At 39.9% G+C, this 26,794-nt stretch overlaps 1 protein-coding gene across 1 annotated transcript in view; it reads left to right on the plus strand.

The window, feature by feature from the left end:
* The first annotated feature begins 620 nt into the window (after nt 1-620).
* The window catches only part of GUCY1A2 (guanylate cyclase 1 soluble subunit alpha 2), a 469,674-nt gene continuing 443,500 nt past the window's right edge, over nt 621-26,794 (plus strand). The window contains exon 1 of the mRNA XM_055547771.1: nt 621-920. Coding sequence (XP_055403746.1) covers nt 621-920 — 300 coding nt within the window. The remainder of the gene's footprint in view (nt 921-26,794) is intronic.

Genomic DNA, 26,794 nt, shown 5'->3' on the forward strand with positions numbered 1-26,794 from the left:
AGCTGCCTCTTCCGCGAGGAGGTGGGGATGGCGGGAGCTGGGGTGGCGCTCAGAGGACGACGCCGAAGTGTCCCCGTTGCTCCCGAAGCGTGGCGACAGCACAGAGGCAGAGACTTCCAGTGGGTGCGAAGGCAACACGTGACGGCTGCGGAGAGACGGCGCGGAGGAGGGGGCGCGCGGAGGGAGCAGGCGGGCGGCACTGCGAGGAGAGGTGGGAGGGACTGGCGGGCGGAGGGCGGGCAACAGGGGCGAGCTGGGCGCGCGGGCGGCGCGAGCCTCTGCCTCCGCTGCCGCGCGGCCGCCGCCTCCTTGCCCGGCCGCCCCCGGGCTCGCACTCGCAGCCTCCCCGCGAGCGGAGAGCAGCCGCGGAGACGCGTCCAGGCGGGCGCCGAGGCGGCAGCGGCCGGCGAGCGCGGGCCCAGGGCAGCGTGGCGCTGCAAGTTCCCGCCATGAGCAGTCGGCTCCCGAGGCTCCGCGGCTCCGGGGCCGCCCTCCCGGTCGAGCAGCCCTGCCCCGTTTCCCCGCGGCCGCAGCGCCCCTAACGCCGCCGGTGCAGCCGCCGCCGCCGCCGCCGCCCGTATTCCCGCCGCCGCCGCCTCGGCCGCCGCAGCGCCGACAGCATGTCTCGGAGGAAGATTTCGTCCGAGTCCTTCAGCTCCCTGGGCTCCGACTATCTGGAGACCAGCCCCGAGGAGGAGGCGGAGTGCCCGTTGTCCAGGCTCTGCTGGAACGGCGGCCGCAGCGCGCCCGGGCTGCCCGAGCCCAGAGCGGCGCACGTCTCCGCCCGAGCCCCGGCGGCCGGCGCAGCAGCCGCCGCCGCAGTCAGCGCCGCCACAGCCGGGGCCAGGCGAGCGCAGCGCCGCCGGCGGGTCAACCTGGACTCGCTGGGCGAGAGCATCAGCCGTCTGACGGCGCCCTCGGTGAGTAGAGACGAGGGGCAGGGCCGAGCCTCGGGTGGAAGGACGCGGACCGGGCAGGTGGGCGCCAGGCTGGTCCCGCCGCGTGCCAAGAGCCCCGCCGCCGGGGTGTGTGTGGGGAGGGGGGCGGGGTGGCGGGGCCTAGCCCGGCCTAGTTCCCGATGGCCCCCGGGAGAGACCTGGACTTTGGGCCCTAGTGGAAGGGGGCACTGGGATACGGGCATGGAGTGAGACTTCACTCCTCCGGGGGCCTCCTGATTCAAAGGTCTGTCTGCCCACCCCCAGCATTTGCAACCTCTTTCGTCGCAGTCACCCTGATGGCTCGACGGCTCCTTCTCACCCACCTGTTTTCTTTCCCCAAAACTTTTCCAAGCACTGTGCCTCCTCTCTTCTCCAGCATCCCACAGGAACCCCTGCTCCCTTCCAGGAAACTCTTCCCCTCTTTTTTTTCCCCCCGACACTCTTGCTCTTAGCATGACCTTCTCTGACATCTTTGAATTCTGCAAGCTAACTGACTTCCTAGGTTGCATTCCTTTTCTCAATCTTTAGGGACCGGTTGTCAGATAATTTTTTGATGAAGAGCCCTCTCATCTCTTGTTTTCTCACCACCTCATGTATTTTTTTTTCTTGGTTACTGGTCATTTATTGGCTCAGTCTTCTTCTGTCGGTAACCCAGGTATTTGGTTTTCTAAACCTGTCTTCTCTTTCTTGCACCCCTACCTCATCCTTCACACTCTGTCCCCTGGATTCTTTAGTGCATTCTCCCTCATTTTTTCAGTTTCCTTATATTAGGCCCTGCGTAACTATCTGTTGAATGAATAAATGCCTGCCTGCTGCTGCTGCTGCTGCTAAGTCGCTTCAGTCGTGTCCGACTCTGTGCGACTCCATAGACGGCAGCCCACCAGGCTTCCCCGTCCCTGGGATTCTCCAGGCAAGAATACTGGAGTGGGTTGCCACTTCCTTCTCCAATGCATGAAAGTGAAGATGAAGTCGCTCAGTCGTGCCCGACTCTTAGCGACCCCATGGACTGCAGCCCACCAGGCTCCTCCGTCCATGGGATTTTCCAGGCAAGAGTACTGGCTGCTCCTGCTAAGTCGCTTCAGTCATGTCTGACTCTGCTACCCCATAGACGGCAGCCCGGTGCTATTGCCTTCTCCGAATGCCTGCCTAGCTCTCTCTAACTTGTGCTCATTAGGGATGGCTGTATCATCAGTTCCAGGTGTACTCCAGACTCCCTATGATTCTTGGTATCTTTCCAGAGCACTCTGCCTCATTCCTGGTCAGGCATTTCAGCTACTCTTGACTTTTAATCTTTGCAGTAATGCCAGACTTCTGTTTCAGTCTGTATGAGCTCTGTTTTGAAGGAACTCCATTGCAGACAGAATCCTAAAGAGATTCACTGTCAAACCAAAGCTGATTTTTATTTGCACCTTGATTGGTTACAAGGATTTCAACTTCTGAAAGCACTTTTAGCTGCCCATCTCGGAGACTTTTACTTCTTTAAAGTTTTCAAAGTGAATCTGAACATTGAACTTGTTTGCCTGCTCTTGAATCTCCCTTTTGAAAGTACTCTTGCAGTTGATTGTAGGAGGGCCTTGAGAAAGAATTGGATCCAGAGAGACCGGGGACTTGTACCAGACAGTCCTACAAATATCCTGGGGCTGTTGCCTTAATGGAGTATGGCCTTTTCCTCTAGCAATGAGACTACTGTTTCAGTCATCTTCCTTTTTTGTGCATTTTCCCTTCAATTACCTTTTGCCACTTCTTCTATTGATAAGCTAGGCACAAAACTCAAAATAGGTTAGCTACTGTTTGCTATTATTAATGCAAATATTTCTGAGGAAGCACACTTTTAGGAACTATTTGATGTTGCAAATTGTTGAACTTAAGCCTTTATAAAAGGAGTCCAGTAATCCTGTGCATATGTAGTTTTGTGTCAGTGCCCAAAGCAACATTTGTACAATATACTAATTCTTCATTGTAACAGATTCATATGTAATGTGATAATTTTACTAAAGATAAGTATTAGATTTTTGTGGGAATTGTTTTGATAATTCTGGAGGGTTTTTTTTTTTTTTCCTAAAAACCAGAATTTAGAAATTTTTCTAAAGTTGTGGAAGTGCCTTTGGTAATGCCAGTTTAACATAAGACTACTCTCAGTGACTTATGTTAGAAGTAGATAAAATAAATTGAATGCTACTATTTACTGCCAAAATAAGAGGGAAGAAACAGTCTCTGACTTTTACCTTTTAAAAACGTAAAATTTGAATGACTTTGGCTCTTTGCCAGATTAAAAAAACACATGTAATCAGGTGTTTAGATAACAAATTTGAAAATAATTGTGATAATCAGAAATAAGCAACAGCTGTATGTACTTTCCATTCTGTAATTTTTTATATTTTGAAAAAGCTTTTTCACCTATAATGCTGAAAACATATAGGTGAATATAGTGTAACAATTCCAACTTCCGAAGACATGTATAAACCTGTTATCATTGACTCACCATATCAACAATGGACTTGGTAACACAAAACAGTATATTTCAAAGCAGTGACTATTCTGTGTTCTCTACCCGCATTTTCTTTTGTTTGGCAAACTAGAACACTGCTTCAAAAAATTACTGTAAATTTGTTCTCCTACGCTGTCAGCATTCTAAACTTCTCTGGAAACACTTATGTCCAACACTTATCCAGTGTCCTTTCATTAGAGCTGAACAACTTAAAAATGAATGAACAAGCAAAATAACCCAAACCCCAAAAACTGAGAATAGCCATTATCAGAGCATTCTTAGATGGAAATTTCTAGTTGTTTTGAGTTTTGCAAACCTTCTTGCATTGCTGTGGAAGCTCTTGTCTTCTTAGTGGTCTCATTGTGGAATGTTGTCTTGAGCACTGGAGATTTCTTTCTTTTTTATTCAGAATACTTTGCAAGTAGGGAAATGGAAATACATTTAATAAATACTGTGATATTGCCAAGTAATTCAGCTAGTAATTTGGTCAATGGAATATTCAAACTCAGGTTTTCGGTATTTTAAGAGATACTAATAGCTGCATTGATGTTAGCTATACAGGTTATGATACTTCATAACATTTCAATAATAAAAATAAATTGAATTGATGAAATTGAAAAAAAAAAAAACAAAATTCAGGAGACCTGGTTCTCATTCATTGTGCCTTGGATAACTAAATACATGTATATCACTGTGTATATCACTTTTACTACCTAGGATCATTCTTTTCTGTAAATTATTACATTTAAAACCTCTCCCTGGTCTGACATTCTATGAAGACAGGTATCGTCAAGCTTTCAATGTTGTTGTTCAGTCACCAAGTCAGTCACTCAGTCATGTCTGACGCTTTGTAACCTCATGGACTGTAGCACACCAGGCTTCCCTGTCCTTCACTATCTCCCAGAGCTTGTCAAACTCATATCCATTGGATCAGAGATGCCATCCAATAATTTCATCCTCTGTCATCCCCTTCTGCTCCTGCCTTCAATCTTTCCCAGAATCAAGTTCTTTACCAATGAGTTGGCTTTTCCCATCAGGTGGCCAAAGTATTGGAGCTTCAGCTTCAGCATCAGTCCTTCCTTGAATATTCAGGGTTGATTTCCTTTAGGATTGACTGGTTTGATCTCCTTGCTGTTAAAGGGACTCTCAAGAGTCTTCTCCAATACCAGTTAGAAAACATAAATTCTTTGGGGTTCAGCCCTCTTTATGGTCCAACTTTCACATCCATACATGACTCCAACCATAGCTTTGACTTATACGGACCTTTGTTGGCAAAGCGATGTCTCTGCTTTTTTAATATGCTATCTACGTTTGTCATAGCTTTACTTCCAAGGAGTAAGCAGTCTCCATCTGCAGTGATTTTGGAGCCCAAGAAAATAAAGTCTGTCACTGTTTCCATTTTTTGCCCATCTATTAGCCATGAAGTGATGGGACTGGATGCCATGATCTTCGTTTTCTGAATGTTGAGCTTTAAGCCAACTTTTTCACTCTCTTCTTTCACTTTCATCAAGAGGCTCTTTAGTTCTTCTTCACTTTCTGCCATAAGGGTGGTGTCATCTGCATATCTGAGGTTATTGATATTTCTCCCGGCAATCTTGATTCCAGCTTGTGCTTCTTCCAGCGCAGCATCTCTCATGATGTACTCTGCATATAAGTTAAATAAGTTTTGAATAAGCTCTCACAGTGGCATATGAAATAAAAAGCAAGGACATATGAGTTTTAAAACTGGGGAAAGTAGATTATTTTCTCAAGTAGGGGCATCAAAGTACTATTTTTTCCACTTAGTTGTTAAAAAATACTTGAGGGTCTGCTATGTGGCAAGTATTGTGCAAAGCGTTGGTGATACAAATGCCAAATAAAACTTTTGCATTCTTCAACCTCATGAAACTTTAATTATAGCTTTTATTCTAAGTAAACTGCATTGAGGGAAAATACAAGAACTCCGGTTGCTGCGGAGATATTTAGGGGAAGTTTTATCCTCCACATTGGTTGGTTTTGTTCACTGCAGATCTCTGGGATGCAGCCATAAAGAGAAAAATAATCCTAAAGATCTGGTATAAATCACTTATTATGTTATTTATTTTGAAATAATTTACTTGGGAACACATACGAAGAAACAGCTGGGACCTTTTGCGTCAAGGGTAAATTTGGGATCTCATTTTATTTTCATTTTATTTTTATGAATGATGATTGCTTAGACCCCTGTCACTTTGGCCTCAGTTTTGGGTTTGCTAATGTCAGCCTATCAGTGAAGATACTCTCAGAAATCAACTGGGGGCAAGACTTTCTTAGGTCTCTTGTCTGAGCATTACCAGCTGTTAACAACGTTTGTTTGCGTGCTCAGTTGCTCAGTCATGTCCAACTCTTTGTGACCCCAAGGACTGTAGCCCTCCAGGCACATTACAGGCGGCTTTGAAGACTTCGGAAGCTATAGATAGCAGAATGACAGGAAGAAAAGTAACAGAATTGCAAGGATGGCATGTAAGGGGAGGAAAGCTACTTACATGAGGATTAGTCCAAGAAATAAAGAACAGTGAGGAAAGAAAAAGGAAGGGAAGCTTGAATTTAAGTAGCAAAAAAGAAAAATTGTTTTTGGAAAGGAAATTTTACTGATATATGCCAATGGAAAATTGAAAGAGCATAAAAAATACATATTTAGCCTCTCACTAAATAAAATGAACCCCGTGATATAGAAGGCCTTAAATAAAACCTTAGAAATTATAAGTGTAACTAACATGTAAATCATTAAAAGTATATAAAATATATTTGTGAGGTAAGGTATTTGACACATTTATGTGTTTTAATTGAAATTTTAAGGTTTTGAAGTTAAATGTGGATTTTAAACTTCTGAGCAATAGATTCATTAAAGTTAAAAATGAAACAAAATGTATTCTAGTAGTTTAATGTTTTCACTTTTGTGTAAATTAGATACTACAATCTGAAATCAGAATTTAATGACCTTTTCTATTTCTATAGAAATATTTCTGTATTCTGTTTTCTATTACTTTTCTCTGCTTCATCCCTAGTCATCAGAAACAGCTTGGCAGAGTTGAAAGTACAAGGATATGTTTTTTGATAGACAATCTGAATAACTCCTTCCTGAGCCCTTTACTATATCTAAGACCCTGAGAGAGCCAACCCCTACCTTCTCAGAGCCTTAGTTTTCTATTTTGTGAAGTAGGAATCATGACTACCTTATAGCTGTGTTGTGAAAGAGGAGCAATATTTCTTGTAAAATTTCTTGAACTTGATAAATGATAGTTACAAGCTGCGATTCATTAACTTCAGTCAAATTTCAATGCCTCCAAATGATCTATAATTTTTTGTTTTTTTCTCAGTAACTTACTTATCAGTGCCTGAGTGCTATGGACTATAGCCTGTCAGGCTCCTCTCTCCATGGGATTCTCCAAGCAAGAATACTGGATTGGGTTGCCATGCTCTCCTCCAGGGAATCTTCCTGACATAGGGATTGAACCTGCATCTCTTTTGTCTCCTGCATTGGCAGGCGGATTCTTCACCACTAGTGCCGCCTGGGAAGACCTTACTTATTAATAACCTTATTAAAAAAGGCTTCCCTGGTGGCTCAGTGGTAAATAAATGGCAACCCACTCCAGTATTCTTGTCTGAGAAATCCCATGATTTCTCAGAGGAGCTTGGCAGCCTGGGGTCCCAAAGTCAGACATGACTTAGTGACTAAACAACAACAACAACCTTATTAAAAGAGTTCATTGGTCAACTGATGATGTGTACCTAAACGTATTGGTAAAATTTTTTAGGCATTGCCCAGTGTAAATTTTATTGGCATTGCCCAGTCTATCCATTAAAAAATTAAAAGTGGAGCCCATTTTTGGCTCCCTGACTGTGACTCATGTGAGTACATAAATATGTATAATCATTACAGATTCAAAAATTTCTGTCAAACTGTTGAATGTTATGTGGAAGTATGAGTACCATTACTATAAATTCCATAAAAATACTGCTGCTGCTGCTGCTAAGTCGCTTCAGTCATATCCGACTCTCTGCGACCCCATGGACGGCAGCCCACCAGGTCCCCCCGTCCCTGGGATTCTCCAGGCAAGAACACTGGAGTGGGTTGCCATTTCCTTCTCCAATGCATGAAAGTGAAAAGTGAAAGTGAAGTCACTCAGTCATGTTTGACTCTTAGCGACCCCATGGACTGCAGCCTACCAGGCTCCTCTGTCCATGGGATTTTCCAGGCAAGAGTACTGGAGTGGGGTGCCATTGCCTTCTCTGATAAAAATACTAGAACATATGTATTTGGTAGAATATGGGTATTTCAATGCAAATTATTTTTAACTTAGGAAAAATCATTAGATGAAAGAAAAATTGTTTATTTCACTTGCCTGAAAATTTCAAGAGTTCTCCATCCATTGCATTCAAAATAATTTGTATGTATGTTCAAAGGCTTAGGCTGTGAGATACAACAGTTACCCAACTAATAACTTTTATGTTTTGAATAAGGCACTCTATTCTACCAGCTCAGTTGTTGGACCTTCATTTCAAAGATAAATTTTGACTGTGGGAAATGACATCAGTGATTATTAGTTTGTTAGTAGAGGTAATGTAATTATATAATCATTTTTACTGTATAGTTTATCTACCTTGAAGTACTCTGAGGTGTGTGAGAGGGATTGCTATTGTTGTTCAGTTGCTAAGCTGTGTCCAACACTTTACAACTCCCATGGAGTGCAGCTTATCAGGCTTTCCTGTCCTTCTTTTTCACACTCATCAAGAGGCTCTTTAGTTCCTCTTCACTTTCTGCCATTAGGTGGTGTCATCTGCGTATCTGAGGTTGTTAATATTCCTCCTGGCAACCTTGATTCCAGCTTGTGCTTCATCCAGCCCAGCATTTTGCACGAGGTATTTTGGGTTTTCTATGATACAATGGATGTTGGCAATTAAATCTCTGGTTCTCTGCCTTTTCTAAATTCAGCTTGTACATTCTGGAAGTTCTTTATTCATGTACCATTGAAGCGTAGCTTGAAGGATTTTGAGCATTAACTTTAGCGTGTGAAATGAGTGCAATTGTGTGGTAGTTTGAACATTCTTTGGCATTGCCCTTCTTTGGGATGGAATGAAAACTGACCTTTTCCAGTCCTGTGGCAATTGCTGAGTTTTCCAGATTTGCTGTCATATGAGTGTAGCACTTTGAAGTGAAGTGAAGTCACCCAATCGTGTCTGACTGTTTGCGACACCATGGACTGTAGCCTACCACGCTCCTCCATCCATGGGATTTTCCAGGTAAGCATACTGGGGTGTATTGCCATTTCCTTCTCCAGAGGATCTTCTCAACCCAGGGATTGAACCCAGGTCTCCCACATTGTGGGCGGACACTTTACCATCTGAGCCACCAGGGCACTTTAACAGCATCATATTTTAGACTTATAAATAGCTCAGCTGGAATTCCATCACCTCCACTAGCTTTGTTTTTATAATGCTTCCTAAGGCCTACTTGGCTTCACATTCCAGGATGTCAGGTAAGTAACCAAACCATTGTGATTATCCAAGTCATTAAGAACTTTTTTGTACAGTTCTTCTGTGTATTCTTTCCACTCATCTTAATCCCTTCTGCTTGTGTTAGATCCTTGCTGTTTCTGTCTTTTAGTGTGTCCATCTTTGCATATGTTCCCTTGGTATTGCTAATTTTCTTGAAGAGATCTCTAGTTTTTCCCATTTTATTGTTTTCCTCTATTTCTTTGCATTGTTTACTTAAGAAGGCTTTCTTATTTCTCCTTGCTATTCTTTGGAACTCTGCATTCATTTGGGCATATCTTTCCCTTTCTCCTTTGCCTTTTGCTTCTCTTCTTTTCTAAGCTATTTGTAAGGCTTCCTCAGATAAGCATTTTGCCTTGTTTCATTTCTTTTTCTTGGGGATGGTTTTGGTCACCGCTTCCTGTACAATGCAGTGAACCTCTGTCCATAGTTCTTCAGGCACTCTGTCTATCAAATCTAATCCTTTGAATCTATTTGTCACTTCCACTGTATAATCATAAGGGATTGGATTTGGGTTGTAACTGAGTGGCTCAGGGGTTTTACCTACTTTCTTCAAGTTAAATCTGAATTTTGAAATGAGGAGCTCATAATCTGAGTGGCAGTCAGCGCCAAATCTTGTGTTTGCTAAATATATAGAGCTTCTCCATCTTTGGTTGCAAAGAATGTAATCAATCTGCTTTTGGTATTGACCATCTGTTGAGGTCTATGTGTAGAGTCATCTCTTGTTGTTGGAGGAGGGTGTTTGCTATGACCAGTGTATTCTCTTGGCCAAACTGTTAGCTTTTTCTTTGCTTCATTTTGTACTCCAAGATCAAACTTACCTGTTACTCCAGGTATCTTTTAACTTTTTACTTTTGCATTCCAATCCTCTATGATGAAAATGACATCTTTTTGGGGTGTTAGTTCTAGAAGGAATTATAGGTCTTCATACAACTGTCTTATAGGTCTTCATACAACTGTTCAGCTTCAGCTACTTTGGCATCAGTGGTTGGGGTATAGACTTGGATTACTATGATATTGAATGGTTTGCCTTGGAATTGAACAGAGATCATTCTGTCATTTTTGAGATTGGACCCAACTACTCCATTTCAGACTCTTCCGTTGACTATGAGGGCTATTCCGTTTCTTATAAAGGATTCTTGCCCACAGTAGTAGGCAAGATGATAATGATATTCAGATGATAGTGGTCATCTGAATTAAATTCACCCATTCCAGTCCTTTTTAGTTCACTGATGCCTAAAATGTTGATGTTTACTCTTGCCATCTACTGTTTGACCACATCCGATTTACCTTGATTCATGGACCTAGCATCCCAGGTTCCTATGCAGTATTGTTCTTTACAGCATCAGACTTTACTTGCACCACCAGACACATCCACAACTGGGCATCAGCTAACTCTCTGGTTGCTGTGTGCAGCTTCTTATTGCAGTGGCAAGGCCTTCAGTAGTTGCAGTGCATGGGCTCTAGAATGTGCAGGCTTTAGTAGCTGTTGAGTAAGGGCCTAATTGCCTGACAGTACATGTAATGTTCCTGGACTAGGGATCAAACCTGTTTTCCTGCGTTGGCAGACAGATTCTCCACCACTGGACAACCAGGGAAGTCCTTTTTTGTTTTATCTTGTTGCCTCTAGCATATGGAACTGAAGGTAAACCTACATGTTTTTTTGAATATGGTAGTAAAATTAGTGGGTTATCTCTAGATATAAACACTGTTTACTGTGAATTTCATGCACATCTAGGAAGAAAAAAATTATGTGGCATAAGTAGGGAAAATATTTACAAGACTTGGCTAGGCCTTTAAGGACTACACCTTCTTTGCAGGCCCTTATTTGATGCATAGACCAATGGTTAGGTCAAAAGTAAAAGTTCTGCTGTTTAAATTCTGACTCATTTCAATGCTCTTATTTTTATCTTGTATTTAGTATGGTACCTGATACTTAATGGATTTTCAATAAAATGTTCAGAATAAGTGAAAGATGTTCTTGTTTAAGAATTAATATTATATTAATAATTTATTATTATTATTATTGTTTATCCAATTATAGTTATTTCTCTTTTGTTTAATTTTTTCATGTGCTATATTTGGTTCAATCAAATAAAATAGATTTCATACCCAGTCTCTGAGAGATACTTTCAAGTATGCAGACCTGCTTGAATTTTACTTACTCTTGCCATTTAAAGCAATATAGAACAGTCTTATGGACTCTGTGGGAGAGGGAGAGGGTGGGAAGATTTGGGAGAATAGCATTGAAACATGTAAAATATCATGTATGAAATGAGTTGCCAGTCCAGGTTCGATGCATGATACTGGATGCTTGGGGCTGGTGCACTGGGACGACCCAGAGGGATGGAATGGGGAGGGAGGAGGGAGGAGGGTTCAAGATGGGGAACACATGTATACCTATGGCGGATTCATTTTGATATTTGGCAAAACTAATACAGTTATGTAAAGTTTAAAAATAAAATAAAATTAAAAAAAAAATAAAGCAAAACTTCAGAATGAAGTTGTGCTAAAACGAAAGAAAATGGAAAAGGATCCTTCTGCTGGAACTCCTTGAGAAGCCCATTTATATTTTAAGAAATTAGGTAAATGTAGCAACTCTCTCAGTCTCCAGTAGAAGTCTGCTTATATTTTCTGTACAGCTCTCTTTCTGGTGGGAACTGTTTGTCAGTAAGTGGGCTACTGTCACCAAAAATGCATTGTTAGACGGAGTAAAAAAATCTTGCTCCTTAAATATCACTTCAGGACAGGATCTGAAGATCTAGACTTATGTGCTGTAAGCTCAGGGCATCTCATAAAATTGAAAATTTCAGCATAGATTGATTTAGGAAGTAGGGGGGCTGGAAATATCTTGGAAGACTGATTTGTTATGGCTGTTTGGTGGAACTGAGAAAGAGTGAACATTCTTATAAATAGAACAGTGAGAAATCACTTCCTGCCCAGACTTTATTTGGGATTTATTAAACAGTTCTTCATTTGAGCTGGAGGTTATCAAACGTCAGTGAACAAAAGAAATACCTAAAAACGATTGTTGAAATGCAGATTACTGGGCTTCTTTCTCAGTGGGCCTGTTGTTTTTTTCCACCTGTTTCTTTGTTATCTAAATGTAGTTGATTTACAATCTTGTGCTGATTTCTGCTATACAGAAAAGTGATTCTGTTATATATACATGTCCTTTTTTATATTCTTCCCCATTATGGTTTATCATAAGATATTGAATATAGTTCACTGTGCTATGCAGTAGAACCTTGCTTATCCATTCTGTATATTCTAGTTTCCAATCCCAAAGAAAGGCAATGCCAAAGAATGTTCAAACTACTGCACAGTTGCACTCATTCACACACTAGCAGAGTAATGCTCAAAATTCTCCAAGCCAGGCTTCAACAGTGTATGAACCATGAATGTCCAGATGCTCAAGCTGGATTTAGAAAAGGCAGAGAAACCAGAGATCAAATTGCCAACATCTGTTGGACCATGGAAAAAACAAGAGAATTCCAGAAAAACATCTACTTCTGCTTTATTGACTATGCCAAAGACTTTGACTGTGTGGATCACAATAAACTGTGGAAAATTCTGAAAGAGATGGGCATACCAGACCACCTTACCTGCCTCCTGAGAAATCTGTATGCAGGTCAACAAGCAACAGTTAGAACCAGACATGGAACAACAGACTGGTTCGAAATTGTGAAAGGAGTACATCAAGGCTGTATATTGTCACCCTGCTTATTTAACTTATATGCAGAGTACATCATGCAAAATGCTGGGCTGGATGACGCACAAGCTGAAATCAAGATTGCTGGGAGAAATATCAATAATCTCAGATATGCAGATGACACCACTCTTACGACAGAAAGTGGAGAGGAACTAAAGAGCCTCTTGATGAAAGTGAAAGAGGAGAGTGAAAAAGCTGGCTTAAAAGTCAACTTTCAAAAAGCTAAGATCATGGCATTCATTCCCATCACTTCATGGCTAATTGATGGGCAAAAAATGGAAACAGTGACAGACTTTATTTTCCTGGGTTCCAAAATCACTGCAGATGGTGACTACAGCCATGAAATTCAAAGATGCTTGCTCCTTGGAAGAAAATTTATGACCAACCTAGACAACATATTCAAAATCAGAGACTTTATTTTGCAACAAAGGTCTATCTAATCAAAGCTATGGTCTTGCCAGTCGTCATGTGTAAATGTGAGAGTTGGACTGTAAAGAAAGCTGAGCACTGAAGAATTGATGCTTTTGAACTGAGGTATTGGAGATTTTTGAGAGTCCCTTGGACTGCAAGGAGATCAAAGCAGTCAATCCTAAAGGAAATCAGTCCTGAATATTCATTGGAAGGACTGATGCTGAAGCTGAAGCTCCAATACTTTGGCTACCTGATGCGAAGAAGTGACTCACTTGAAAAGACCTTGATGCTGGCAAAGATTGAAGGCAGGAGGAAAAGGGGACAACAGAGGATAAGATGGTTGGATGGCATCACCGACTCAATGGAGGGAAGCCTGGCGTGCTGACGTCCATGGGGTCACAAAGAGTCAGACACGACTGAATGACTGAACTGAGCTGATATGCTAGTTTTCATCTGCTAACTCCAAATGCCCCCTCCATCCTTCCTTTACCCTTCCTTCTCCTTGGCACCACATGTCTTTTCTGTTAAATTGTAGTTTTGGTGATATATAGAGTTCTTTTATTTTTCTGTTGACCTATCATGATACAATGGTATTGAGTAATAGTTACATAATCACAATAGTGAAAGATGTTTATCAGTTTTCACAATCAATAGCCAGACAAAAAATAAAAGATAATTGCAATTGTAAGCCATAATGGAAACATAAGGAACTTAACAATGTAAAATACTTAAACACAATTTGGGGGTCACGCACTGTGATGTGGTGAGTGGAAGTGCATACATACATGCACATGTTTTCATATGCCCAGCAGTCTATATCTTTTGATTTGTGCATTTAATCCATTTACATTTAAAGTGATTATTAGATGTATGATCCTATTACTATTTTCTTAATTGTTTTGGGTTTATTTTCTGTAGGTCTTTTCCTTGTCTTGTGTTTCCTGCTTAGGGAAGTTCCTTTATCATTTGTTATAAAGCTAGTTTGGTGGTCCTGAATTCTCTTAACTTTTGCTTGTCTGGAAAGCTTTTGATTTCTCCATTAAATCTGAAGGAGAGTCTTGCTGGGTAGAATATTCTTGGTTGTAGGTTTTCCTTTTCATAACTTTAAATATATCATGCCATTCCCTTCCGGCTTGTAGAGTTTCTGTTGAGAAATCAGCTGATAGCCTTATGGGAGTTTCCTTGTATGTTATTTGTCATTTATCCCTTGTTGTTTTAATATTTTATCTCTGTCTTTAATTTTTGTCAGTTTGATTGCTATGTGTTTTGATGTGTTCCTCCTTGGGTTTATCTTTCCTGGGACTCTGTATACTTCTTGGACTAGTTGAGTATTTCCTTTCCCATGTTTGGAAACTTTTCAGCTATTATCTCTTCAAATATTTTCTCAGGTCCTTTCTCTATCTCTTTTCCTTCTGGGACCCCTATAATGTGCATGTCGGTGCATTTCATGTCCCAGAGGTCTATTAGGCTGTCTTCATTTCTTTTCATTCTTTTTTTCTGTATTCTGTTCTTCAGTAGTGATTTCCTCCATTCCATCTTCCAGTTCATTTATCCATTCTGCTATTGATTCCTTCTAGTGTATTATTGAGAAGGCAATGGCATCCCACTCCAGTACTCTTGCCTGGAAAATCCCATGGACAGAGGAGCCTGGTAGGCTGCAGTCCATGGGGTCCTTAAGAGTTGGACACAACTGAGCGACTTCACTTTCACTTTCATGTATTGGAGAAGGAAATGGCAACCCACTCCAATGTTCTTGCCTGGAGAATCCCAGGGACGGTGGAGCCTGGTGGGCTGCCGTCTGTGGGGTCGCACAGAGTCGGACACGACTGAAGCGACTTAGCAGCAGCAGCAGCAGAGTATTATTGATCTCTGTTTGTTTTTTAGTTCTTCTAGGTCTTTGGTAAACATTTCCTGCATCTTCTCCATTGTTTTCCCTAGATCCTGTGTCGTCTTCACTATCATGATTCTGAATTCTTTTTCTGGTGTTTTGCCTATCTCCACTTCATTTAGTTGTTTCTCTGGGGTTTTATCTTGTCCCTTCATCTGGGACGTAACTATCTGCTTTTTCATCATGATTAACTTTCTGTTATATGGTTTTTGTTTAGCTGCTATGGGATGGTGCTTCTTCTTCCTTCTTCTGTCTTCCCTCTGATGGATGAGGATTCCTGATGAGAGGGACTGGCTATGGGAAAAGTTTGGTCTTGCTCTGGCCCAATCACTGCATGGCAAATAGATGGGGAAACAGTGGAAACAGTGACAGACTTTATTTTTTGGGCTCCCAAATCACTTCAGATGGTGACTGCAGCCATGAAATTAAAAGACGCTTGCTCCTTGGAAGGAAAGTTATGACCAACCTAGACAGCATATTCAAAATCAGACACATTACTGTGCCAACAAAGGTCCATCTAGTCAAAGCTATGGTTTTTCCAATAGTCATGTATGGATGTGAGAGGTGGACTATAAAGAAAGCTGAGCGCCAAAGAATTGATGCTTTTGAACTGTGGTGTTGGAGAAGACTCTTGAGAGTCCCTTGGACTTCAAGGAGATCCAGCCAGTCCATCCTAAAGAAAATCAGTCCTGAATATTCATTGGAAGGACAGATGCTGAAACTGAAACTCCAATACTTTAGCCACCTGATACGAAGAACTGACTCATTAGAAAAGACCCTGATGCTGGGAAAGATTGAAGGCAGAAGGAGAAGGGGACGACAGAGGATGAGATGGTTGGATGGCATCACCAACTCAATGGACGTGAGTTTGAATAAACTCCAGGAGTTTGTGATGGACAAGAAAACCTGGCATGCTACAAACCATGGGGTTGCAAAGAGTCGGACACAACTGAGCAACTGAACCGAACTAAACTGGTGGGCAGGGCTTTGCTCAGTGAAGCTTTAATTCAGATTTCTGCTGATGGGTGGGGTGCACTTCCTCCCTGGTAGTTGTTTGGCCTGAGGTGACGTGTGGTGAGCCCCTGGTGACCCTCACCTCCACAGGAGACCCTCCAACACTAGCTGGCAGTTTTGGTTCAGTCAGCTGCGGGGTCCCTGCTCCTTTCCTCTGGATGTTGGTATGCACAGGATGTTGTTTGTGCCCTCCAAGACTGGAGTCTTTGTTTCCCCCAGTCCTGTGGAAGACCTGTAATCAAATCATGCTGGCCAGATTCCCTGGAGATTCAGTTCCTTTGTCTGATCCTCAGGCTGGGAAGCCTGATGTGGGATTCAGAACCTTCATAGCAGTGGGAGAACTTCTTTGTTATTATTGTTCTCCAGTTTGTGGGTCATTCACCCAGTAGGTATGGGATTTGATTTTATTGTGATTGCGCCCCTCCTACCATCTTGCTGCAGCTTCTTTGTCTTTGGACATGAAGTATCTTTTGTTGGTGGGTTCCAGTGTCCTCCTGTTGATGGTTATTCAACAGCTAGTTGCAATTTTGGTGTTCTTGCAGGAGTAGATGAATACACATCCTTCTACTCTGCCATCTTGAACTAGTGCTTGTATCTTTTTGAATTATAGTTTTTGTCTGGGTATGTGCCCTGGATTGGGAATGTTGGATCATATGGCAACTCCACTTTTAATTTTTTGAGGAGCCTCCATAGTGTTTTACATCCCCATGAACAGTGTAGAGGATTCCATTTTTCTCCATACCCTCTCCCGAATTTGTCTGTTTTTAATGATGGCCTTTCCGACTGCTCTGAGGTGGTATCTCACTGTAGTTTTTATTTGCATTTCCCTAATCATTGGGCTTCCCAGGTGGTGCTTGTGGAACCTACCTGCCAATGCAGGAGACATAAGAGACACAGGTTTGATCCATGGGTCAGGAAGATCCCCTGAAGAAGGGAAGGGTAATGTTGAGCATTGTTTCATGTGTTAATTGGCCATCTATATGTTATTTTTGGAGAGAAGTCTGTAGGTCTTTTGCCCATTTTTTGGATTGAGTTATTTGTTTTTTTAGTTGTTGAATTTTATGAGCTGTTTGTATATTTTGAAAATTAAGCCCTTGTCAGTAGCATCATAAATATTTCTTCTCATTCTGCAGGTTGTCTTCATTTTGTTTATGGTTTCCATTGCTGTGCAATAGCTTGTATGTTTCATTAGGTGCCCCCACGCACTGCCCACCCCCCCGCCCCACCCCGCCCCACTTTTTGCTTTCATTTCTATTGCTTTGGGAGAGTTATCTAAGAAAACATTGGTACTATTGATGTCAGAAAATGTTTTGCCTCTGTTTTCTTCTAGGAGCTGTATGGTGTCATATCTTATATTTAAATCTTTAAGCCATTTTGAGTTTATTTTTATGAATGGTGGGTGTGTGTTCTGACTTCATTTATTGATATGAAGGTGTCCAACTTTCCCAACATCACTTGCTAAAGAGACTGTCTTTTTCACATTGTATATTCTTGCCTCCTTTGTTGAAGATTAATTGACCATAAGTGTCTTGGTTTATTTTGAGCTCTTTATTCCATTGTTCCATATGTCTGTTTTTGTGCAAATACCATGCTGTTTTGACTCTTGTAGCTTTGTATTAGGAGAAGGCAATGGCACCCCACTCCAGTACTCTTGCCTGGAAAATCCCATGGACAGAGGAGCCTGGTAGGCTGCAGTCCATGGGGTCGCTAAGAGTCCGACACCACTGAGCGACTTCACTTTCACTTTTCACTTTCATGCATTGGAGAAGGACATGGCAACCCACTCCAGTGTTCTTGCCTGGAGAATCCCAGGGACGGGGGAGCCTGGTGGGCTGCCGTCTATGTGCTCGCACAGAGTCGGACACGACTAAAGTGACTTAGCAGCAGCAGCAGCAGCTTTGTATTATTGTCTGAAGTCTGAGGAGGGTTATGCCTCCAGCTTTGGTTTTTCCTCACAATTTCTTTGGCAATGCTGGGTCTTTAATGGCTCCATACAAATTTTAGGATTATTTGTTCCACTTATGTAAAAAATGTCATGGGTAATTTGATAGGGACCAATTAACTCTGTAGATTGCTTTGAATAGTATGGCCATTTAAATAGTACTAATTATTTTAATCCAAGAGTATGATATAGCTTTCCATTTCTTTGAATCATCCTCAATTTCCTTTGTTAATGTTTTATAGCTTTCAGTGAGTCTTTCACCTCCTTGGTCAGGTTTATTCCTAAGTATTTTATTTTTGGATTCAATTTTAAAAGTTTTTTGTTTTGTTTAAGATGGTGATAGAACAGAATTTAATTTCAAGTTTTTAAATTTAATTTTAAGAAAATTACATTTTAAAAATGATTCTATAGCTCTTATCTTAAGCGTAGGATTGCCAGAATGGCCATTTTTATTCATTCAGTTTTTAAAAATTAAATTTTTTATTTCATTGAGGGATAATTGCTTTACAGAATCTTGTTGTTTTCTGTCAAACCTCAATATGAATTAGTCATAGGTATACATATATCCCCTCCCTTTTGAACTTCCCTCATCTCCCTCCCCACCCCACCCCTCTAGGTTGATATAGAGCCCCTGTTTGAGTTTCCTGAGCCATATGGCAAATTCTTGTTGGCCATCTATTTCACATATGGTAATGTAAGCTTCCATGTTACTCTTTCCATACATCTCACCCTCTCCTCCTCTCTCCCATGTCCATAAGTCTGTTCTCTATGTCTGTTTCTCCATTGCTGCCCTGCAAAAATATTCATTGGTAGCATTTTTCTAGATTCCTTATATATGCATAAGAATATGATATTTATCTTTCTCTTTCTGACTTACTTCCCTTTGTATAATAGGTTCTAGGTTCATCCATCTCATTAGAACTGACTCAAATGTGTTCCTTTTATGGCTGAGTAATGTTCCATTGTGTGTATGTACCAAGCCTTCTTTATCCATTCATCTCTTGATGGACATCTAGGTTGCTTCCATGTTCTAGCTACTGTAAACAGTGCTGCAATGAACAGTGGGATACATGTGTCTTTTTAAATTTTGATTTCCTTGGGTATTTGCCTAGGGGTAGGATTGCTGGGTCATATGGTGGTTTTATTTCTAGTTTTTTAAGTGATCTCCATACCATCTTCCATAGTGGCTGTGTCAATTTACATTCCCACCAACAGTGCAAGAGTGTCCCCTTTTCTCCACACCCTCTCCAGCATTTATTGTTTGTAGACCTTTTGATGATGGTCATTCTGACCTGTATGAGGTGATATCCCAATGTAGTTTTGAGTGCATTTTTCTAATAATGAGTGATGTTGAGCATCTTTTCATGTGTTTGTTAGCCATGTGTATGTTTTCTTTGGAGAAATGTCTGTTTGGGTCTTTTCCCCACTTTTTGATTGGGTTCTTTGTTTTCCTGGCGTTGAGTTGTATGAGCTGCTTGTATATATTGGACATTAATCTTTTGTCAGTTGTTTCATTTGCTATTATATTCTCCAATTTGAGGGTTGCTTATAGTTTCCTTTGCTGTGCAAAAGCTTTTAAGTTTAATCAGGTCTCACTTGTTTACTTTAGTTTTTATTTCCATTACTCTAGGAGATGGATCATAGAGGATCTGGCTTTGATTTATGTCATCGAGTGTTCTGCTTATGTTTTCCTCTAAGAGTTTTATAGTTTCTGATCTTACATTTAGATGTTTAATCCATTTTGAATTTATCTTTGTGTATGGCGTTAGGAAGTCTTCTAATTTCATTCTTATATTTGTCCAGTTTTCTCAGCACCATTTATTGAAGAGGCTGTCTTTGCCATTGTATATTTTTGCCTCCTTTGTCAAAAAAAAGGTACCCATAGGTACATGGGTTTATTTCTGGGCCAGTACCATACTGTCTTGATGACTGTAGCTTTGTAGTATAATCTTGAGTCAGGAAGTTTGATTCCTGCAGCTCCATTCTTCTTTCTCAAGACTGCTTTGGATATTTGGGGTCTTTTGTGTTTACATATGAATTGTGAATCTTTTTTGTTTTAGTTTTGTGAAAAATGCCATTGGTAATATGATAGGGATTGCACTGAATCTGTAGATTGCATTTGGTAGTATAGTCATTTTCACAATATTGATTCTTCCTATCCAGGAACATGGAATATCTCTCCATCTGTTTATGTCATCTTTGATTTCTTTCATTAGTGTCTCATACTTTTCTGTGTACAGTTCTTTTGGTTCCTTAGGTAAGTTTGTTCCTAGATATTTAATTCTTTTTGTTGCAATGGTGAATGGGATTGATTCTGTAATTTCTCTTTCTGATTTTTCATTGTTAGTGTATAGAAATGCAAGTGATTTCTGTGTAGTGATTTCGTATCCTTCAACTTTGCTAAATTCACTGATTAGCTCTAGTAATTTTCTGATCCTATCTTTATGGTGTTCTATGTACAGTATCATGTCATCTGCAATCACTGAGAGCTTTACTTCTTTTCCAATCTGGATTCCTTTTATTTCTTTTTCTTCTCTGATTGCTGTAGCTGGGACTTCCAGAACTATGTTGAATAACAGTGGTGAAAGTGAACATCCTTGCCTTGCGCCTGATCTTAGGGGGAATGCTTTCAGTTTTTCCCCATTGAGAATAATGTTTGCTGTAGGCTAATCATATATGACCTTTACTATGTTAACGAGGTCAGTTCCTTCTATGCCCATTTTTTGAAGAGTTTTAATCATAAATGGGTGCTGAATTTTGTCAAAGGCTTTTTGTACATCTATTGATTTTATCATATGGTTTTTATCTTTTCATTTGTTAGTATGGTGTATCACATTGATTGATTTGCATATAGTGAAGTATCCTTTCATTCCTAGAATACACCCACTTAATCATGGTGAATGAACTTTTTGACGTGTTGCTGAATTCGTTTTGCTAAAATTTTGTTGAAGATTTTTGCATCTATCTTTATCAGTGATATTGGCCTCTAGTTTTCTTTTTTCGTGTTGTCTTTGTCTGGTTTTGGCATCAGAGTGATGGTGGCCTCATTGAACGAGTTTGGAAGTGTTCCTTCCTCTGCAATTTTTTGAAAGATTTTTAGAAAAATAGGCATTAGCTCTTCTGTAAATGTTTGATAGAATTCTCCTATGAAGCCATCTGGTCCTGGGCTTTTGTTGTTTGGGAGGTTTTTGATCACAGCTTCAATTTCAGTGCTTGTAATTGAGTTGTTAATAATTTCTATTTCTTCCTGGTTCAGTCTTGGAAGATTGAACTTTTCTAAGAATCTGTCCTTTTGTTCCAGGTTATCCATTTTATTGCCATAGAGTTATTCATAATAGTCTCTTATAATCCTTTGTATTTCTGCATTGTCTGTTGTAAAGTCTCTTTTTTCATTTCTAATTTTGTTGATTTGATTCTTTTCTCTTTTTTTCTTGATGAGTCTGGCTAAAGGTTTGTCAGTTTTATTTATCTTCTCAAAGAACCAGCTTTTAGTTTTATTAATCTGTATTATTATTTCTCTCATTTCTTTTTCATTTATTTCTGCTTGGATCTTTATGATTTCCTTTCTTCTAGTAATTTTTTTTTTTTTGTTCTTCTTTTTCCAGTTGTTTTAGGTATAAAGTTAGATTGTCTATTTGATTATTTCCTTCTTTCTTCTGATTTTAGGTTTCAGTTCAGTTCAGTTGCTCAGTCACGTCCGACTCTTTGAGACCCCATGGACTGCAGAATGCCAGGCTTCCCTGTCCAACTCCAACTCCCGGAGCTTGCTCAAGCTCATGTCCATTAAGTCAGTGATGCCATTCAAGCATCTCATCCTCTGTCATCCCCTTCTCCTCCTGCCCTCAATCTTTCCTAGTGTCAGGGTCTTTCCCAGTGAGTCAGTTCTCATCAGGTCACCAAAGTATTGGAGTTTCAGCTTTAGTTTCAGTTCTTCCAATGAGCACCCAGGACTGATCTCCTTTAGATGGACTGGTTTGATCTCCTTGTAGTCCAAGGGACTCTCAAGAGTCTTCTCCAACACCACAGTTCAAAAGCATCAATTCTTCAGTGCTCAGCTTTCTTTATAGTCCAAGTCTCACATCCATGCAAGATTACTGGAAAAACCATACCTTTGACTAAATGAACCTTTGTTGGTAAAGTAATGTCTCTGCTTTTAAATATGCTGTCTAGGTTGGTTATAGCTTTTCTTCTAAGGAGCAAGTGTCTTTGAATTTCATGGCTGCAGTCACCGTCTGCAATGATTTCAGAGCCACCCAAAATAAGGACTCTCACTGTTTGCATTGTTTCCCTATCTGCCATGAAGTGTTGGGTCCGGATGCCATGATCTTTGTTTCTTAAATGTTGAGTTTTAAGCCAACTTTTTCACTCTCTTCTTTCACTTTCATCAAGAGCTCTTTAGTTCTTCTTTGCTTTCTGCCATACGGTTTAGTTTAGTTTGCCATAACAAACTAAACCTAAAGTCATATCTTTTTTACAGTATGAAAAAGGAAAAAAAATATGTCTTTGGGTTTAGTTTGTTGTTTTTTGAATTACTGTAGTTAGTGTGCTAGGTTGCTTATTTGAGATTTTTCTTGTTTTTTTGAGGAAGGCTTGTACTGCTATGAACTTACCTCTAAGAATTTCTTTTGCTGTGTCCCATAGATTTCAGATGGTTGTGTTCTGAGGTTCTGGTTTAATAACTCTAGGAAGAGGCCTGGACTATGTATTTTTTAACAAACTCCAGGTGATTGCTAGGTCCAGCAAAATTATGCTTAAAGGTTAATGAATTACACACTTTCTGGGTCATTGATCTAGGCTCAGTGAGTTATGTAGATTCATTTATTTGGGAAAGAATAATCCTGGAAGTTGCTCCTTTGAAATGATGGTATCCCAGGCAATTATTGCCCTAATAGGGATAGAATAGAGAAGGTGACTTTCAGCCTCATCCTATTCCCGTATCCTTCATGCTCAAAATAATTTTTTTGCCACTGTGTTGGAAACTATTTGAAGTTTAGGCATTTGTACTTTTATTTGCAGACTCTTCTCATTTTTCCTGAGGATTCTCCCCTAAAGTTTATATTTAATAGGTCACATGTCATTGGTGTACATGTCATGTGGCCTCTTTATTCAAAATAAAGAAATAGCTATTCAAAAACATTGGGGCTAATTGAGAAGAAAGGAGAAGGGTTGTCATGATTGTCAATCTGGTATTATTATCAGTATCTGTGTTTTTTAAAGCAAGATAAGCATAACATTTAACAAATGAGCCAACTGGATCATTTTGAAGTAAAATGGCACATAAATTCATGTGCCAATGGAAAGTTTTTTTAAAGGTGAAGAGAGAGGAAACATCTAGATGAAAAAAATATATATATATATATTTTTTTCCCTAGAAAGGAAGCAGTAGGAGCTTCAGATATCAGATTATAGAACCACCTCTAAAACTCTACCCAAATATGACAGATATAATGTGTGTGTTAGTTGCTCAGTTGTGTCTGAATCTTTGTGACCCTATGGACTGTATGGACTGTAGCCCACCAGGCTCCTCTGTCCGTGGGATTCTCCAGGCAAGAATACTGGAGGGGGTTGCCATTCTCTTCTTCAGGGGATCTTCCTGACCAAGGGATCAAGTCTGGGTCTTCTGCACTTTTGGCAGATTCTTTACCATCTGAGCCACCAGAGAAACTTCTAAATAATGGTCACTAAACTTTATATCCTTAGCTAATTAATCTTTCTTTCATTCAGTGGCTAAGGTGGGTAGGGGTCTAGTTGAACTCTCTAAATAAATCATGATCCAACTTTTGAAGAAATGTGCATTTGCAGAGAAATCTGGAACCAACCTATCATGGGAGGAGGCTGTCTGTGTGGAAGTTCCTGATGTTACCTTAGTTGCAAGTCCTTGAAGTCAACTTGACTCCTTTACTATTCACTGTACTATATTTGTGATGTGTGGGTCTGTTGTGCCCAGTGGAGAAAATGAAAATATTCTAATAAGGTACTTTTCTTTGCTGCTTTATACCTATGCTTCTTCATGCATGGGCCCTTCAATTTAATATTGGGACAGAATGGTTTTTCTGATTAGTTTGTGCCCACGCATACCCATACACATCTATCCTGTTTTCTGTCACTGCATATCTTCCTTATAGAATACTAAGTTATTACTCAAATCTGTATAATAGGACTTATTGTGTTGACTGGTGTTTTTGGTTAATTCTGCCTTCTTAAGACAGAGATCTATGCATGCCCATGCCTAGCAGAAAGTCTGGTTTACAAAGGCACTAAATAAATATTAGGATGAATAAATAATTGCATAAATTCTTGTGTGGTATGTAGTATATCTACTAATGCTCTGTAGGCTACAGTGATTTTGTGGTGTCATATTTTAGTTGATTAACTGCTGTGTTGGTAGATTTTTTTCAGATACAAATAAGAGTAGAGATAATTAAAGCAGTTTTTAGAAAGCTTTAAGACTTTAAAAAATCACTTATTGGGCATTTTATTGGAGCTTCAGAAGTCATTAGATTTTTTGCCAGTTATCTTTAACTTTGGTTAGTATGATTATCAGAAAATGTCCATAGACATAGTGACTATTTGGGAGAGCATATTATGTTGCCACTGATAAGTGTTCTTATACAATACAGAGACAGTATCTCTATCATGCTTTTCTATTCATTATTATTTCAGTATAATTAGAAATCTTGTGTTATCAAACATTGTATTAAAGATATCTACAAACCAGCACATCCACATATCTATCTCATAGATACCACTATAGACGTAATAATGGTACTACAGTGTTAGAGTCCTTGGGAAAAATGGTAAGTTAGAAATTATTGATTTAAAGAATGAGGCAGGAAACTGACCAAGAACAGGTTAATGTATTGTTGGATATTTTTTGAAGACCCAGCTACAGTTGACAATAGTGAATTTGTAGTCTAAAGTGAGAGGATTAGTATGACTTGGAACATATTGTTGGGTATTTTTTGAGGGCACAGGTGAGGTTGGAGATGATGAATCTGTAGCCTAAACTGAGAGGATGAGTATGACTTGGAGAAGTATAAAAAGCTGAAAGTATTTATTGTATATTAAAATTGTATAAGTCAGTTTGAAGTACTAAGGAGCAATTGGTAGCTGCTGCTGCTGCTGCTAAGTAGTTTCAGTCATGGCCGACTCTGTGCAACCCCATAGATGGCAGCCCAGCAGGCTCCCCCATCCCTGGGATTCTCCAGGCAAGAACACTGTAGTGGGTTGCCATTTCCTTCTCCAATGCATGAAAGTGAAAAGTGAAAGTGAAGTTGCTCAGTCTTATCCGCCTCTTAGCGACCCCATGGACTGCAGCCTACCAGGCTCCTCTGTCCATGGGATTCTCCAGGCAGGAGTATTGGAGTCGGGTGCCATTACCTTCCCTGGAGCAATTGGTAGAGGAAGGTTATATCTTGGAAATAATGGGGGTGAATATCAAATAGGGCAGACGATAATACTCAAAAGCATTTCTAGCCTTCCGGTATTGGACAGATACCTGACATTAAGCTTGTTTAATATAAATCTAGGTCCTATTCTTTGACTACTCATTCTCTTAGAATAGCTGCTTGGTCCCCCAGGTCTCTGTCTACAAGACTGATGACTGCTAACTAGTTGGTCTTTGAGAAACTCAATTCTAGCTTCCTGGTTACAATTTTCATTATTATTCTTATTTTTTGCCTTTTCATACTGTTCAATTATAGTTGATTTACAATGTGCTAGTTTCTTCAATCAGCAAAGTGACTCAGTATGTTTTGAAAGTTAGAACTAATACTTGGAAACTAAGGATTTACTCTCTTAACAACTCATATGTAACATACAGCAGTGCTAATTATATTTAACCTGTTGTACATCCCTAGTACTTGCTTTATAACTTGAAGTTATTTGGAACCTTTTGACTATCTTTCTCCATCCCACCTCTCATAACTTGACTCTGGTAACCACAAATCTGATCTTTCTTTCAGAGTTTGTTTTTGAAATATAATTGATCCACAACGCTGTTGGTTCCTTTTATACAATATATTGATTTGATATTTCTATTACATTTAAAAATGAGCACCACAATAAGGCTAGTTACCATGTAAGTGAAATGTTTTAGATAACCAAATGCTTTGTAATATGAAATTTCCTCTACATAGAGGTCCTTGTGGTCTGAAAGAATTAATATGCATGCTCAGTTTCTCCTCTTCCATCAGAGAGTCACAGGCAATAGGTGGCAAATTAGATGTGATTTGAAAAAGCTTGGGATTTAAAAAATATTTAATGTTCTGTCTATAATTTGGTTAATGTGCATGTCTTCTTTTTCTTGAAAAATGCCTGTTAGTGTACGTGTGTGTGCATGATGGGTGGGGAGGTGGGATGCTGGTGGCAGAGGTTACAATGCAATTAATGCTGCATTCTGATTTTTGTTTTAATTTTACTCTGGGGAAATAACTTTTCTGTCTCTGTCTTACATCTCTGAAATCATATATAATAATAATCTCACTCAAGGGAAATATGTCATAAACTGTGAATAGTGAACTGAAGACAATGTGTTTAACTGTTCATTCATCATGCTGATATGCTGATTCCTTGAAGACTAAGGCAGTGGTTCAGATTCCTCATTCTCTACATTCTGGGAAAATAATAGGTTTGAGTCAGACACAATGCTGGTCATTATATTGTGCATTCTTGGATAAGCCTCTATAAGGCTTATTTTCTTATCTATAAGATGAAGATAATAATTAAAAATATTATGAAGATTAAAAGTATAATGCCTATATAGTAATTGAATACGGAATACAGAAATGATCAGTTAATTTTGGTGGCTTTCATTAATTGCTTCTTATCAGCTATTTTACTGATCTGCATATTGTAAATCACATCTCCTGATAACTTGAGTTACTTC

This window comes from Bubalus kerabau, chromosome 15, assembly GCF_029407905.1.
Source record: "Bubalus kerabau isolate K-KA32 ecotype Philippines breed swamp buffalo chromosome 15, PCC_UOA_SB_1v2, whole genome shotgun sequence".
In the NCBI taxonomy this organism is placed as follows: Eukaryota; Metazoa; Chordata; class Mammalia; order Artiodactyla; family Bovidae; genus Bubalus; species Bubalus kerabau.